At 54.3% G+C, this 12,770-nt stretch overlaps 1 protein-coding gene across 2 annotated transcripts in view; it reads left to right on the forward strand.

Moving 5' to 3' along the window:
* Cdh4 (cadherin 4) overlaps positions 1 to 12,770 on the forward strand; it is a 503,129-nt gene that overhangs the window by 477,828 nt on the left and 12,531 nt on the right. For both annotated transcript variants that reach the window (XM_059262058.1, XM_059262057.1), the window contains 4 exons: positions 136 to 273; positions 6,743 to 6,928; positions 10,606 to 10,859; positions 11,479 to 11,621. In XM_059262058.1, coding sequence (XP_059118041.1) covers positions 136 to 273; positions 6,743 to 6,928; positions 10,606 to 10,859; positions 11,479 to 11,621 — 721 coding nt within the window. The remainder of the gene's footprint in view (positions 1 to 135; positions 274 to 6,742; positions 6,929 to 10,605; positions 10,860 to 11,478; positions 11,622 to 12,770) is intronic.

Here is a 12,770-nt window from a genome sequence, read left to right on the forward strand (position 1 = left end):
CACCTATCACAAGGCAACAGCAGGTTCCACAGCTCCACGAAGTCCCAGGCAGCCTGTGCCAAGGATGAACCCCACTGAAGAGGCCTGCATTCCCCACCTACCGAACCCAAACTGACCATTGCCTTTTCCCTCCAGAAAGTCCAACAGTACACGGTCATCATCCAGGCCACTGACATGGAAGGAAACCTTAACTATGGTCTCTCGAACACAGCCACTGCCATCATCACAGTGACAGATGTAAATGACAACCCTCCAGAATTCACCACAAGCACAGTAAGTACCTCACACCCTCACAGAGATGCCAGCCCCAAGCTGGCACTTCCCTCTCAGTGGGCAAGAGTTCCAATGGAAGAGCTGAATGGATCATGGATAACAAATACTGAGGCACAGGTGACTGGCAGAGAGAAACACCATGCCAGCCATCTCTAATGGGAAAGAATGGGCCTAGATATTCTTGTGGAAGGTAGCCCTAAGGGTCTGGTGCTCCCCAAGATTAAATGATTGGCTGATAACTTGCTGAGGTCTTTGTAAGGTCTGGAGAAGGTGACCAATCAGGCTGTCATGTATTCAGGGAGGCTTGTGTGGCTGTGCAGTGGGCACTTGCTTGGCAGATGCCCAGCAGGGCCTTGGCTATGAGCATGTGTGTCCTTGAAGCAAAGATCCCCTGTCTATCTTGGTCCTCACTAGACAGTGACTGGCCCCATGTGGTTCCCATCCCCAGATAAGGAACTGGTAAATACTGGGTTAGACACTGGGATACTGGGACCTTAGAAGTCAAGGGTTCTTGCTGAACACACATGTATGTATTCACCCAACTATGGTACAGAAAGTCCACTGTGAGCCTCCAACCACGGGTCAGAAGAACAGACCCTGCCCCACTCTGAGAGAGAAGGTCTGTAAATCACATGACCCCCTTCTCCCCTGGACTCCCATGGAACAGCCATGTTGCAGGGAGTGTCCCTGCCTGTGACACCCTTAGGCTCTCTCAGGGCCCCAGCAGATGTGATAACCACTTCTGAGCCTCCCCGCATTCTGTGGGTCTTTGGCCTCAGACATGTCTTTTTTTTATTTTTATTTTTTATTTTATTTTTCGAGACAGGGTTTCTCCATGTAGTTTTGGTGCTTGTCCTGGATCTCACTCTGTAGACCAGGCTGGCCTTGAACTCAAAGAGATTCACCTGGCTCTGCCTGCCCAGTGCTGGGATTAAAGGTGTGTGTCACCGCCACCCGGTGACATCTCTCTTCTTGCTAGCATCCACCTCCACGACTCCCAAGTCCACGGATGGGTGAACAGCGCCGTGCCCCAAGTGGTCCCTGCCCCTCTGTGAACACATAGTCCAGCCCAGCCCTGAAGAGATGGCAGGCTGCAGGTGTCTGGCCGGGATGTGCAGAGGGGACGATCAGAAGGTCACTCGGAGGCAGAGTGAAGAGGAACGTGTGTCTATAATAGTAACAAAGACTGCCAGGCACACTCTCATCAGGCCCCAACCAGTCTACCCCATCAGCCTCTGGTCCCCAACCAGCGAGTAGCCGCAGTGGTAGGCCAAGACATGGGCCCACAGGGAGCAACTGGGACTGAACTCTGAAAGTGGCTGCCTTGTGGAGATGAGAGAGGGGGAAAACTGTCTGCCTAAGGTGAAGGCACCTAGGAGGCTGGAGCCCAGGCAGAGGCATGACCCTCTTCCTGGTCTCTTGGACCACAGCACCATCTAGTGGCCAAACAGTAGATGGCCAACAACAGGCGCTGCTCAGGCCCCCTGAAGACTGTGTGAGTCCCGTCCCTCACCACAAGCAACAGGGGAAGGAAGGAGAAGTAGAGGGTTTGGCCAGGCTGCTCGCCCTGAAGAAACACTGGTGCACTGGCCAAGGAGACCTTGAGAAAGCTTGAGGGGCCTCTCTCTGGATTCAATCTCTTTGCTCTCCCTCTATCAGACACCACGAAGAAAGATGAGGGCCAGGCTCCAGGGAAGCAGCCACTAACCCTGCAAGTGACACCCTGATTTGGCTCCTACCCTGGACAGGCTTCTAGAGGGTTTGGTGGGCAGCATTCAGCCTGGCAACTGCCTTCTGTGACGGTGCAGCTGGCAGAGACAGCTAGAGCCAGGCCCACACTGGGGCCACCCCTGGTCTGGACCATGCTTTGCCACAGCCATCGCAGGAGGGCAGGGAATGCATCCAAGGTGGCCTTGTCAGGAGCAGAGCTAGTACCACAATCAGATACAAACCCACTTGTCTTAATTAGGTTTCTATTGCTGTGATAAAACACCATGATGAAACGCAACTTGAGGAGGAAAGGGTTAATTTAGCTTACACATTCTGATCACAGATCTACAGTTTCTGCCCAAGGGAAGTCAGGGCAGAAGCTTGGGGCAGGAACCTGGAGGCAGGAACTGAAGCAAAGACCATGGAGGAATGCTGCTTACTGGCTTACTCCTCATGGCTTGCTCAGATTGCTTTCTTATAGTACCCAGGACCACCAGCCAAGGGGTGCACCCCCAAAAGTGGACTGGGATCTCCCACATCAGCCATTAATCGAGGAAATGGCCTGTAGACTTGCCTACAGGTAATATGATAGAGGTATTTTCTCAAATGAGGTTCTTCTTCCCAAATAATTCTAGCTTGTGTTAAGTTGCTGGGGGCGGGGGGGGGGGGTCAGGACAGGACTCCTAAGCCAGGCATCGGTGCTGTGGGGTTCCAGGACAATCACATGGAGCTCAGACCCTCTACTAAGTCAGGCCACCTGTGCTCCCAGGAACACACCCTTATGCCCATTCCAGAATGCTAGAGTATAGATACTGGGTGCAGGAATCACACAGCTCTCCGGACATCAGCCCCTCCCCCACCTACCCTCAGGAGGCAGCCTTGGAACAGTATGGTCACCATGAGAACCAGGCCAGAGAGAAGCCAAAAGAGTTCAGCTTTGGGCCCGTCCCCAGCAGAGGAAATGGCACACCACAGTGGCCTGGGGGCTCTGGAGGAGCATGCCTGCAGGAGGAGGGTTTCATCGAAGACTAATGATATCGGAAGGAGCTTCAGAGGGTGGTGTGTGGTGCTCAAGGACCCAGCCTGTCTCCCAGTCCTTCCACAAACCCCATTCTCCTCATCTGGAAATAGGGCCCATGTCACCTTGCTCATTCCAAGAGCTCCAAGAAGCTACACTGGCTGGAAAGGACAGGAGACCCCATAGATCAGCAGAGCCAGCAAGCCCCTACTCCTACGTCAAATGGATGAATCCTGTCTCGGACTATCTATGAGATTGTCTCAGGTCAGATTTAGCAGGACCCAAGCTGGCAGCTCAGACTCCAGGGTGAGGGCTCCAGCACCTGCTGCCCAGGCCCTACAGTACTGTCTGAAGGTGACCATAGTCCACAGTGAGAAACTAACATGTCCCTAGCACCCAGTGCCCTTCCACAATAGCTCCAGGGAAGTTCTCCTCGCCTGAGCTCAGCAGGAGGCATTCTGCCACCGATGGACCGGTTCACCCAGGGTCTGAGCTCTGTCTGGCCTGGACCACCACCTACAATCTAACTGAACTTCTTCCTTCTCATGCATCAGTCCCACAGCAAACACCCTGCAAGGTCCCCCTGTCATCTGTGAGAGGTAGGTGAGAGGACAGGAGCTCTGGAGAGAGCAGCGTCTTCTCTTTATTCTGGGACACAGAAGAAATCCTTATGACCCCAGCCAGCACATGCTGCTACAGGCAGATGGAGGGTCACAGCTGGAGCACAATGCACAAAGCTCATTTCAGGGCTTGGTCCTGCCTCCATGAAACCCACGAAGGACGGTGGAGACGCCTGCTTCCCTGGGACATGAAGGGCAAGGAGGGACGCGCAGGTGGCAGTCTGAAGTCCCATGAGTACAGAACACTTTCCCACGCCAAGTTCTACACCCCTCTTCAGTGTGCTCTCCATAGACAGCTGTACATACTTGCGCTCCAGGTGGCCCTTGCCAGGCCCCATCCAGATGAGTGGCAGGCAGGTGCCCTGGGATACGTCTTTGCTTCACGGTGGGAGTGTGCGGGCAGGTTGGCTTAATCAAAAACAATCATGCAAAGCTAAAGAGATGCAGGGACTTGCCAGTTCCAATTCCTGTTCTTAAGTGTTAATTAGAAGTTGTTTTCTTCTTGCTCCTAAGCAGCTGCAGTGCCCCCTGCAGGGCAGAGCCCATAGCTCGTCCAGGGCCACCCTGCCATCAGCACCCCCCTCCAGAGGGGCTGGAAAACAACCTTCAGACCATGCCCCAGGAGCCTCCAGCCCACCCCATGCACAGATCCCAGTGCATAGAGGAACCCTGAGACCCAGCGACTGTGGCCTTCCTCTAAGCCCTGCCCCTCCCAACCACACAGTCACTCTTCAGCTACTCTTGATGCCTTCTCGCTGTGTGGCCTTGGCTGATGTCCAGACCTCTCTGAGCCCAGAAAGTTTGTCCACATTTTACATTAGTGTGTGATTTATGGCAAGGTTGGAGCATCACTGGTCCTAGGAAGCTTGCCCCTGAACAACAAGCAGAGGCTTTACCTACAGACAAGGGCAGTCCTAGCCCAGCTCAGCCTTCAGCAGTAAAAAGCAGGAGTAATCACCAAAGTTTCCTACACTCTGTCTCTCCTCTTGTAAAGGGAGGCAGAGTCATGCAGGCCCAGCCTACGCAGCCCAATACAGGGACGTTTGCTGTTTGCCTGTACAAGATGGTCTGTCCCCTCACAGGTGTGAGTGGCACAAAGATAAATGATTGAAAGGGGGCAGTAAGGTCATGGTGTTCCCATAGGTCACCGCCCCGCAGGACGAGGGGCAGCACACAGTAGGACAGTGCCCATCAAAGGGCACTCAGCCAGGCTCTGCTGAGCACATGGTATCGGCTCTCTGTCACTATGATGCTGAGATCGTTGGTATACAAAGAGGAAAAGCTTATTTCCACTCACGTTTCCAGAGGTTTCCGCCCATAGTCGCTGTGGACCTGTGTTGAGGCCATAGATCACGGGAACTGGGGAGCACAAAGCAGAGGAAACTGCTCCATTAGTCACCAAGAAGTAAAGAAGACAAAAAGGGGTCAGGGTCTCCATAGCCCCCCCAAGAGCACAACCCCACCCCGTGACCTGACTCCCTCCCACTAACCCATGCCTACTATAATAGTTTCTACTCTGTTCCCAACACTGCCACGGGCTAGGGACCTCAGAAGACTCTCATCCAAACCAGAGCGGGCAGGCACCAATCACTCGCCAGGGCTGGAATGATTTCCCCAGAGGCAAGAGTCCACTGAACTTAAGAGCCAAGGCTCTTCTAGAGGCTCCTACCCCAGTAACCTGGGATATAGCATGTAACTAATACACCCTCAATGCCTGTGCCGCTGGGGACTGTTCTCCACAAGGGTGCCACACAGGCTGGGTGAGGACAGCTCCCAGCCTCGTGCTAACACCTCTTGAGACACAGTTACAGGCTGAGGCGCTGGGGCTAAAGGCCTCAACATATAAATTTGGGAGACATGACTCAGCCTGCAACATTGCCCCCCCACAAGCTCCTGTGATCTCCCTCCAAGGAAAACTCCCCATATCATGGTGTGGGACACTCAGACACTATGGTGACTCTATTGCTAATTCAGAGTGTCAGTGGCACGAGGCGGGACTCTCACTGTGGAGGCCACCAGCAATGACCCCCAACCACACAGAGGAGCCTGGGAACCCAGTGAGAAAGCCAGAGCCTGGACACATGTGCCCAGGACTCGGGTCTGCTGTCCTCCCTGGGATTGCTTTGTGCCCCTCTGTGCTAAATAGCCAAGAGAAATGTTTGAAAGTACGACCCTCTGGAAACGGGCTGTGCCTGCCTGCCCTGTACTCCTAGCACTTCCTAAGGGAACCTTCCGCAGCCTCGGGCCTTATTGCTCCAGGGCAGCTTGCTGAACATGGCCTGAAAATCAAATGAAATCTCTGCTCTACAGCAACTCCTCGCCTCCACCATTGTTCCCGCAGAAAGAGGATTCCAGAGCAGTGCTGGGGAACACTTTAGGGACATCCTTTAGGATACGCACAGTGGGTTCCCGTCTGATCCCGAACTGACAAGACAATTATGTATCTCACTAAGGTGAATTTCAAGACAGCGGGGCATGTGTGCCCAGAGCTGCTGAGAAAGAACCTAGAAGCCAGTCCAGCAGTGGGTCACAGCTGGGAGGGGACACAGATTCCTAAGTCAGACACACCCTTCCCCCACTCCAAGTGAGGCCATGGGGCCTTCGAAGGTGTACACTGCAAGCTCACTGTACTTTAGCATTAGAGAGCTTAGCACCTCCATGTTTGGTCAATGGCCACAGTGGCTGACACCAAGCCACCTGAGGCAGTGGCCTGATGGTGGCAGGAGCCAGGACATACTTCTCTCAGAAGCCTCTGGCAGCTGCCACTCTCAGACTCCTGCTTCCCCCGCTTTCCACCATATATCGATCCCAGCCGCCTGCCATTGATCCTTCGTGAACATGAGAAAAGCTTGAGTATAGGAGGGGAGCCTGTGCAAGAGCTTGCTGCTTGGGTGAGGCTCGTTCTGGGTAAATGTGAGCAGAAGGGAGCCTCAGACGCTGCTGGTCCTCGGCTTGAGAAGCCAGGGCACTCTGTCATCACAGTGAATACCAGCTGCCCCATCCACCTAGGACATCTCCTCCACAGTGGTGACCCTGCTGCTCCCCAGTATTGGCTGGGTCCAGGGAGTCTGGCCCCCCGGGCTCTATATGATGTCCTAATATTCTTTCTTACATTTTGCAGTTTGCAGGAGAGGTTCCTGAAAACCGTGTGGAGACAGTAGTAGCCAACCTCACAGTAATGGACCGAGATCAGCCTCACTCACCCAACTGGAATGCGGTCTACCGAATCATCAGTGGGGACCCCTCGGGACACTTCACTGTCCGCACAGACCCTGTCACCAATGAGGGAATGGTCACCGTGGTGAAGGTGGGTGAGTGCTACCAGCACACTCCCTGGACACATGCATGTCCATCAGTCACCTAGGGCAGAGGACCAAACCCTTTGGAGACAACCTCCACAGGGTCTCTCCTAGATCACATTGTCCTCAAACTTGTGCAGCCAAGGCTGACCTTAAACTCCTGATCCTCCTGCCTCCTCCTGCATTTTACACTGGGAAAGGAGAAATGGTAAAGTTCAGATTCTGGCCTTCATTCCTCCTGGCATTTTCTTGTGAACAAGATTCTCCTTCACATACCTTGTGGTACAGCACTCAGAGAGCAAGAGGGTTGTTATGACCCTCTCTCTGGCTGGATGCTAGGACCCACCCTCCAGGGTGCACTCAGTCCTCACTTTGAGCCAAGAGTCTTTGTGGGGGTGGGGTGTCACCTTAGTGAGTCTGTCCAGCACCCTAACTGAAACTGTCAGACAGATTTTCCATTGGTTTCCACATTACAGTTGTTTTTATTTTACCTGCCTGTGGGTTTTATTGGCCATAGTCTTTCTGGAAGGACTGATTTTAAGGGCATCACATACAATGTGATTCCATATCCCACAGGGACATGAGCCAATAAACACAGAGAGACCATTCCCTCCACAGCTTTATGGAGCAGCCTGTTAAAGCAAACTGGCCTGACTTCTGCCTGGGGCTTCCAGGAGGGGCTTCAAGCATTGACAGTCATTGGTTATGCAAGAGGAAGACCTTGTCACAGTGCAGTACCAGTTCTGGGAGCCTGGTGGCACCTGGAGTTTAAGGACAGAGGAGTCAAGACTAGGCTTGGGGGAAGCTCACTATTTCTGGCCTAAAAACGTCTATGAGATCTTTCAAGGTTATTCTGCCCTGGACACCTTGTCAGACTTGCAGCCAGCTGGGGTGGTTGTGGGTCCAGCCAAGTGACCCTGGAGGCACAGGCCCTATAAATGCACCTGTACAGCATCCAGCAATACAGTACGAACTGGGCAGAGATAGGGCAAGGGAGGAACCAGCCCACTCCCACCTGCACAGCTGACCTCACCAACAAGACCTAGGCCTCAGGAGGGGGAAGCACGGGCTTAGCCATGCTCCAGGACCCGGGGGCAGTGACGAGTGGACATCATCATGTGCCACGGAGAGATAAGATCATACTCAGGGCTTGGGGAAAGGGAGGGCTCACCAAGGTCACCATCGGGGAGCCAGCAGCCTCTCTGGCACCCCCTCTAGACACCAGTGCCTGTTTCCTTCCCATGACTGGCACTATTGATTAACTAGTTTTTAATTCCTTTCCATGCATAGATACTTCACATAGTAGCACACTAGGACACCACAGTTCAGGGCACCATGGATAGGTGCTTACAAAATCCAGACATAGTCTGGGTTCAGACCCACTTAGCCACAGACTCAGGAGTCAAGCCCAGCACAAGGGTTGGCACCTGAAGGTAGGACACAGACAGAAGTGGGAAGCTGGCTCCACCAGCAAAGCTCTTCCCCAAACAGAGCTCATGAAGACCCAGGCAGGAAAAGGCAGGAAGCCATGTGACCTGCTATGTGAATTCCCCAGTAACTGTCAGGCTTCATAATCTACCTGCATTTGCTCTGTTGAAAAAGCTGAGTCCGGTGGCTGTGGATGTTCCCACACTGGGGTCTGATGGCATCTAAGCAAGTGTCCTAGCCCTGTTTTTTCAAGATTCCTTTGAGGAAAGAATAGCCAGGAAGAATCCTTCAGGGAGGGGCTGGTGGCTGGAGAGCTGTGGTATGTGGCTGTCATGCTTAAGGTCATCAAGGTCTGCGGACTCAGGTGGGGACAGACTGACCCTCCTGTGGGACAGCGAGCTGCAGGGCAGTGCGCTGAGCTCTGAATGATCCATCTGCTGATGTAATTCAGGGCCCCAGTTTACTCTTCACAAGGACCACTCAGCGTCCCGTTGTCTAGCACCTGCCTAAGTTCCAACCAGGTGCAGAGGCCTTTCTCAACAGCAGGGGCCTGGAAACACCTTCAGTGCTGTCTCCCCCAGGACCCCGTGCCTGTGTCTAGAACCTGTGACTGTCTGTCCCAGATGACAGCAGGATCTTTGTAGATGTGACAGTTGTTGAAGGTCTTAAGGTTGGAGGTAAGCCTGGACCATCCGGGTCAGTCAGTGCAACCTGAGAAGTCTTTAAGAGAAGGAGCAGAAAGGTCAGAGAGTGTCTTAGTTGGGAGTTCTGTTGCAGTGATAAAACACCATGACAAAAAGTGACTAGGGAGGAAAGGGTTTATTTCATCTTACAAGACCCAAACACAGTCTGTCATTGAGGGGAGTCAGGGCAGGAACTCAAACAGGGCAGGAATCTGGAGTCAGGAGCTGATGCAGATGCCATGAAGGAGTGCTGCTTACTGGCTTGACCTCCATAGCTTGCTCAGCAGCTTTCTTAAAGCACCTGCTCAGGGGTGGCCCCACCCACAGTGAGCTGGGTCCTCCCATCACTCATCAATCAAGAAAATGTACCACAGGCCAACTTGGTGGCAGCCTTTTTCCAGTTGAGGTACCCTCTCCTAAAAGTACTGGAGCTTGTGTCAAGTTGACCTAACACTAACCAACACAAAGGCATAACATGAGGAAGAGGCAGAAGTCAGAAGCGGTGGGAGGCAGGAGGCCCCAGCTGGCTCTGAGAGGTGAAGGACCCCACACTCCCTCTCCAGAGTGAAATGCGTGAGACAGGAGTCTTGGGAAGGAACTGGCCCCACTGTTGGACTCTAGCCCAGGGACAGACATTTTACTTCTGACCCCGGAACTGCATTCATATTACTTTAAGTCTCCAACTGGGGACACAAAATTAGTAACAAGTACAAGGAGAAGCTAAATAAGTAAAAGCATTGCTGCTTGGCTGGCTTGGTTTGGGATTTGGGGACATTCTCCCTGTGTCTTCCAGGATGACCTCAAGCTTGCCGTCTTCCTGTCTCAGCCTCCTGAATTCAGGATTGCAGGCGTGCACCACTGTGTCCAGCAAAAACTTACTTTTTAAACTTTAATTTTATTTAGTGTGGGGTCGGGGGAAAGACATGTGCTACCCGTGCAAGAGGCAGTTAGAGGACAATTGCGGGAGTTGGTTCTCTCCTCCAACCATGTGGGCTCTGCAAGGCAAACTCATCATCAGATATGGTGGCAGATGTCTTTACTCACTGACCCATTTTGCCCACCCTAAAACCAAAATCAACCTTTGGCCACCACTACTCTCAGCCCTCTGTTGCATTTTCTGAGCTTCCTGTGGCTGCAATGACTCTCAAGACCCTCAGCACATTTGTCCCCGCAAGCTCACAGCCACCAGGGCCCAGTGCAAGGCCCTGGGTATTTTGGAGGCCATTGCTCAGCCCACACGGTAATTAAGGATTTGTTATTGAGAAGTCATGAAGCCAGACACGGAGATACATACCTGTAATCCCAACACTTGGGAAGCTAAGGCCGAAAGATCCATGCCCCAGAAGCTCGGCTTTTGCCTCATCAAGGCATGGGGCTGCTGGCTAGAGTGTTATCCCAACCCTTCTTTCCTCGGATTGGCCAGAACCCAGCAGAAGCCAGAAACAAGAGTCTGATGTAGAGGGACAGTGGAGACCACACAAAGGAAGGCAGGAAGAGTCAACGAGACTGGGAAATGTGGATGGCCAGCCCCGCACTCACTCTAGGAAGCCCCACTCACCTGTCCCTTCTTCCAGGCAGTGGACTATGAGCTGAACCGCGCCTTCATGCTGACCGTAATGGTGTCCAACCAGGCGCCCCTGGCCAGCGGGATCCAGATGTCCTTCCAGTCCACAGCAGGGGTGACCATCTCTGTCACTGATGTCAACGAGGCCCCCTACTTCCCCTCCAACCACAAGCTGATCCGCCTGGAGGAGGGTGTACCTACCGGCACTGCACTCACCACGTTTTCCGCAGTGGACCCTGACAGGTTCATGCAGCAAGCCGTGAGGTGAGTCTTCAGTGTGGCCTGACCTTGTCTGACCCTCAAAGTGGGACCCAGTTGTCTGTGCCTCACAAAAGAGTCCCATGGTACCCAAAGAAACTTGAAAACCAGGACTCCCAGTACAGAGAGGAAGAATAAGGGGGACCATGTCCAGACCTGAGGCACTGGCTCAGTCTAGAAGCAACCTACCCCAGGGAGTCACTTAACAGGACAGCCTTGGGCACGTGTAAGCACTGTCATCGTGTCCAGGCTAATGAGGAAGATGTCAGACTGTGGAGCCAGGGCAAGTCGTGGCTTCACTGACAGTGGATGTGGCTTGAGTAAGCCACTTACCTTCTCTCTACCTCAGAACACCGACCTGTAAAATGTAGATGATGAGAGCCACAGTCTCCTGGAGTCCACTAGAATCTAAAGCCACCCACCACAAGGACAGGAGCCCCTGTTGTGGCCTGTCCCTCTGTGGGAGGGGCACAGAGGGACAGGAAACCTGCAGGCACCCTGAGGGGTCAGCAATGCCACTGTGCTGTGATCCAGGATGCTGATGCGGTGGCCCTAAGATACACACAGGGCTGGCTGGGTGAAGGGCCCAGGGGCCCTCACCTCGCCTCTGGCTTCCTGTCCACAGGTACTCGAAGCTGTCTGATCCTGCCAACTGGCTGCACATCAATACATCCAACGGGCAGATCACCACAGCTGCAGTCCTGGACCGAGAGTCGCTCTACACCAAGAACAATGTATATGAGGCCACCTTCCTGGCTGCCGACAATGGTGTGTCCCACTCCAGGGAGGCACTGTCATAGCAGCGTCCCATGTCCTGGGGTTGTGGGCAGGGGGAGGGGGTACTGGTGAGGGGGGCCAGTGGCACCCAGAGGGAAGTCTGTGCAGGCAGCCATGAATTGGCGACTTTGTCACCCGACATTGCCCCCATCCTGCCCCCTCCCATCACCCAAACTTCAGCTTCTCCACCTAAGAACCTGCTAACTCATTTGACCATGTTCCCACACAGTGTTCCCACTGTCCTTCATTCACCCATGACTCCAGGGTAGTCAGGAACCAGGAGATGTAGTGGCAGATGGCTGCCCTAGCTTCTCAACTTCCCTACCTCTGAGTGATGACAACAGATCTGCCATTCTCCAACACTGTTAGCTGACACCCTAGCCAGGAAAGGCAGGAAGGCCTATGTCCACCTTAGCCCTGTGACTCTGAGTCAGAGCAGGCCTGGCAGCTCTGAGAGCAAGGGAGGGCACTGGGCAGGTGCCGGGCAGGTGCTGGGCAGGCGCCGGGCAGGTGCCGGGCAGGTGTTGGGCAGGTGCTGGGCAGGTGCTGGGCAGGTGCTGGGCAGGTGTTGGGCAGGTGCTGGGCAGGTGTTGATCAGGTGCTGGGCAGGTGCTGAGAAGGTGCTGGGCAGGTGTTGATCAGGTACTGAGCACGTGCTGAGAAGGTGCTGGGCAGGTGTTGGGCACGTGCTGGGCAGGTGCTGAGAAGGTGCTGGGCAGGTGTTGGGCAGGTGCTGGGCAGGTGTTGATCAGGTGCTGGGCAGGTGTTGGGCAGGTGCTGGGCAGGTGCCGGGCAGGTGCTGGGCAGGTGCCGGGCACGTGCTGGGCAGGTGCCGGGCAGGTGTTGATCAGGTGCCGGGCAGGTGCTGAGAAGGTGCCGGGCAGGTGTTGGGCAGGTGCCGGGCAGGTGTTGGGCAGGTGCCGGGCAGGTGCTGGGCAGGTGCCGGGCAGGTGTTGATCAGGTGTTGGGCAGGTGCTGGGCAGGTGCTGAGAAGGTGCTGGGCAGGTGCTGGGCAGGTATTGGGCAGGTGCTGGGCACGTGCTGGGCAGGTGCTGAGAAGGTGCTGGGCAGGTGTTGGGCAGGTGTTGGGCAGGTGTTGATCAGGGGCTGGGCAGGTGTTGGGCAGGTGCCGGGCAGGTG

This window comes from Peromyscus eremicus, chromosome 4 (genome assembly GCF_949786415.1).
Source record: "Peromyscus eremicus chromosome 4, PerEre_H2_v1, whole genome shotgun sequence".
In the NCBI taxonomy this organism is placed as follows: domain Eukaryota; kingdom Metazoa; phylum Chordata; class Mammalia; order Rodentia; family Cricetidae; genus Peromyscus; species Peromyscus eremicus.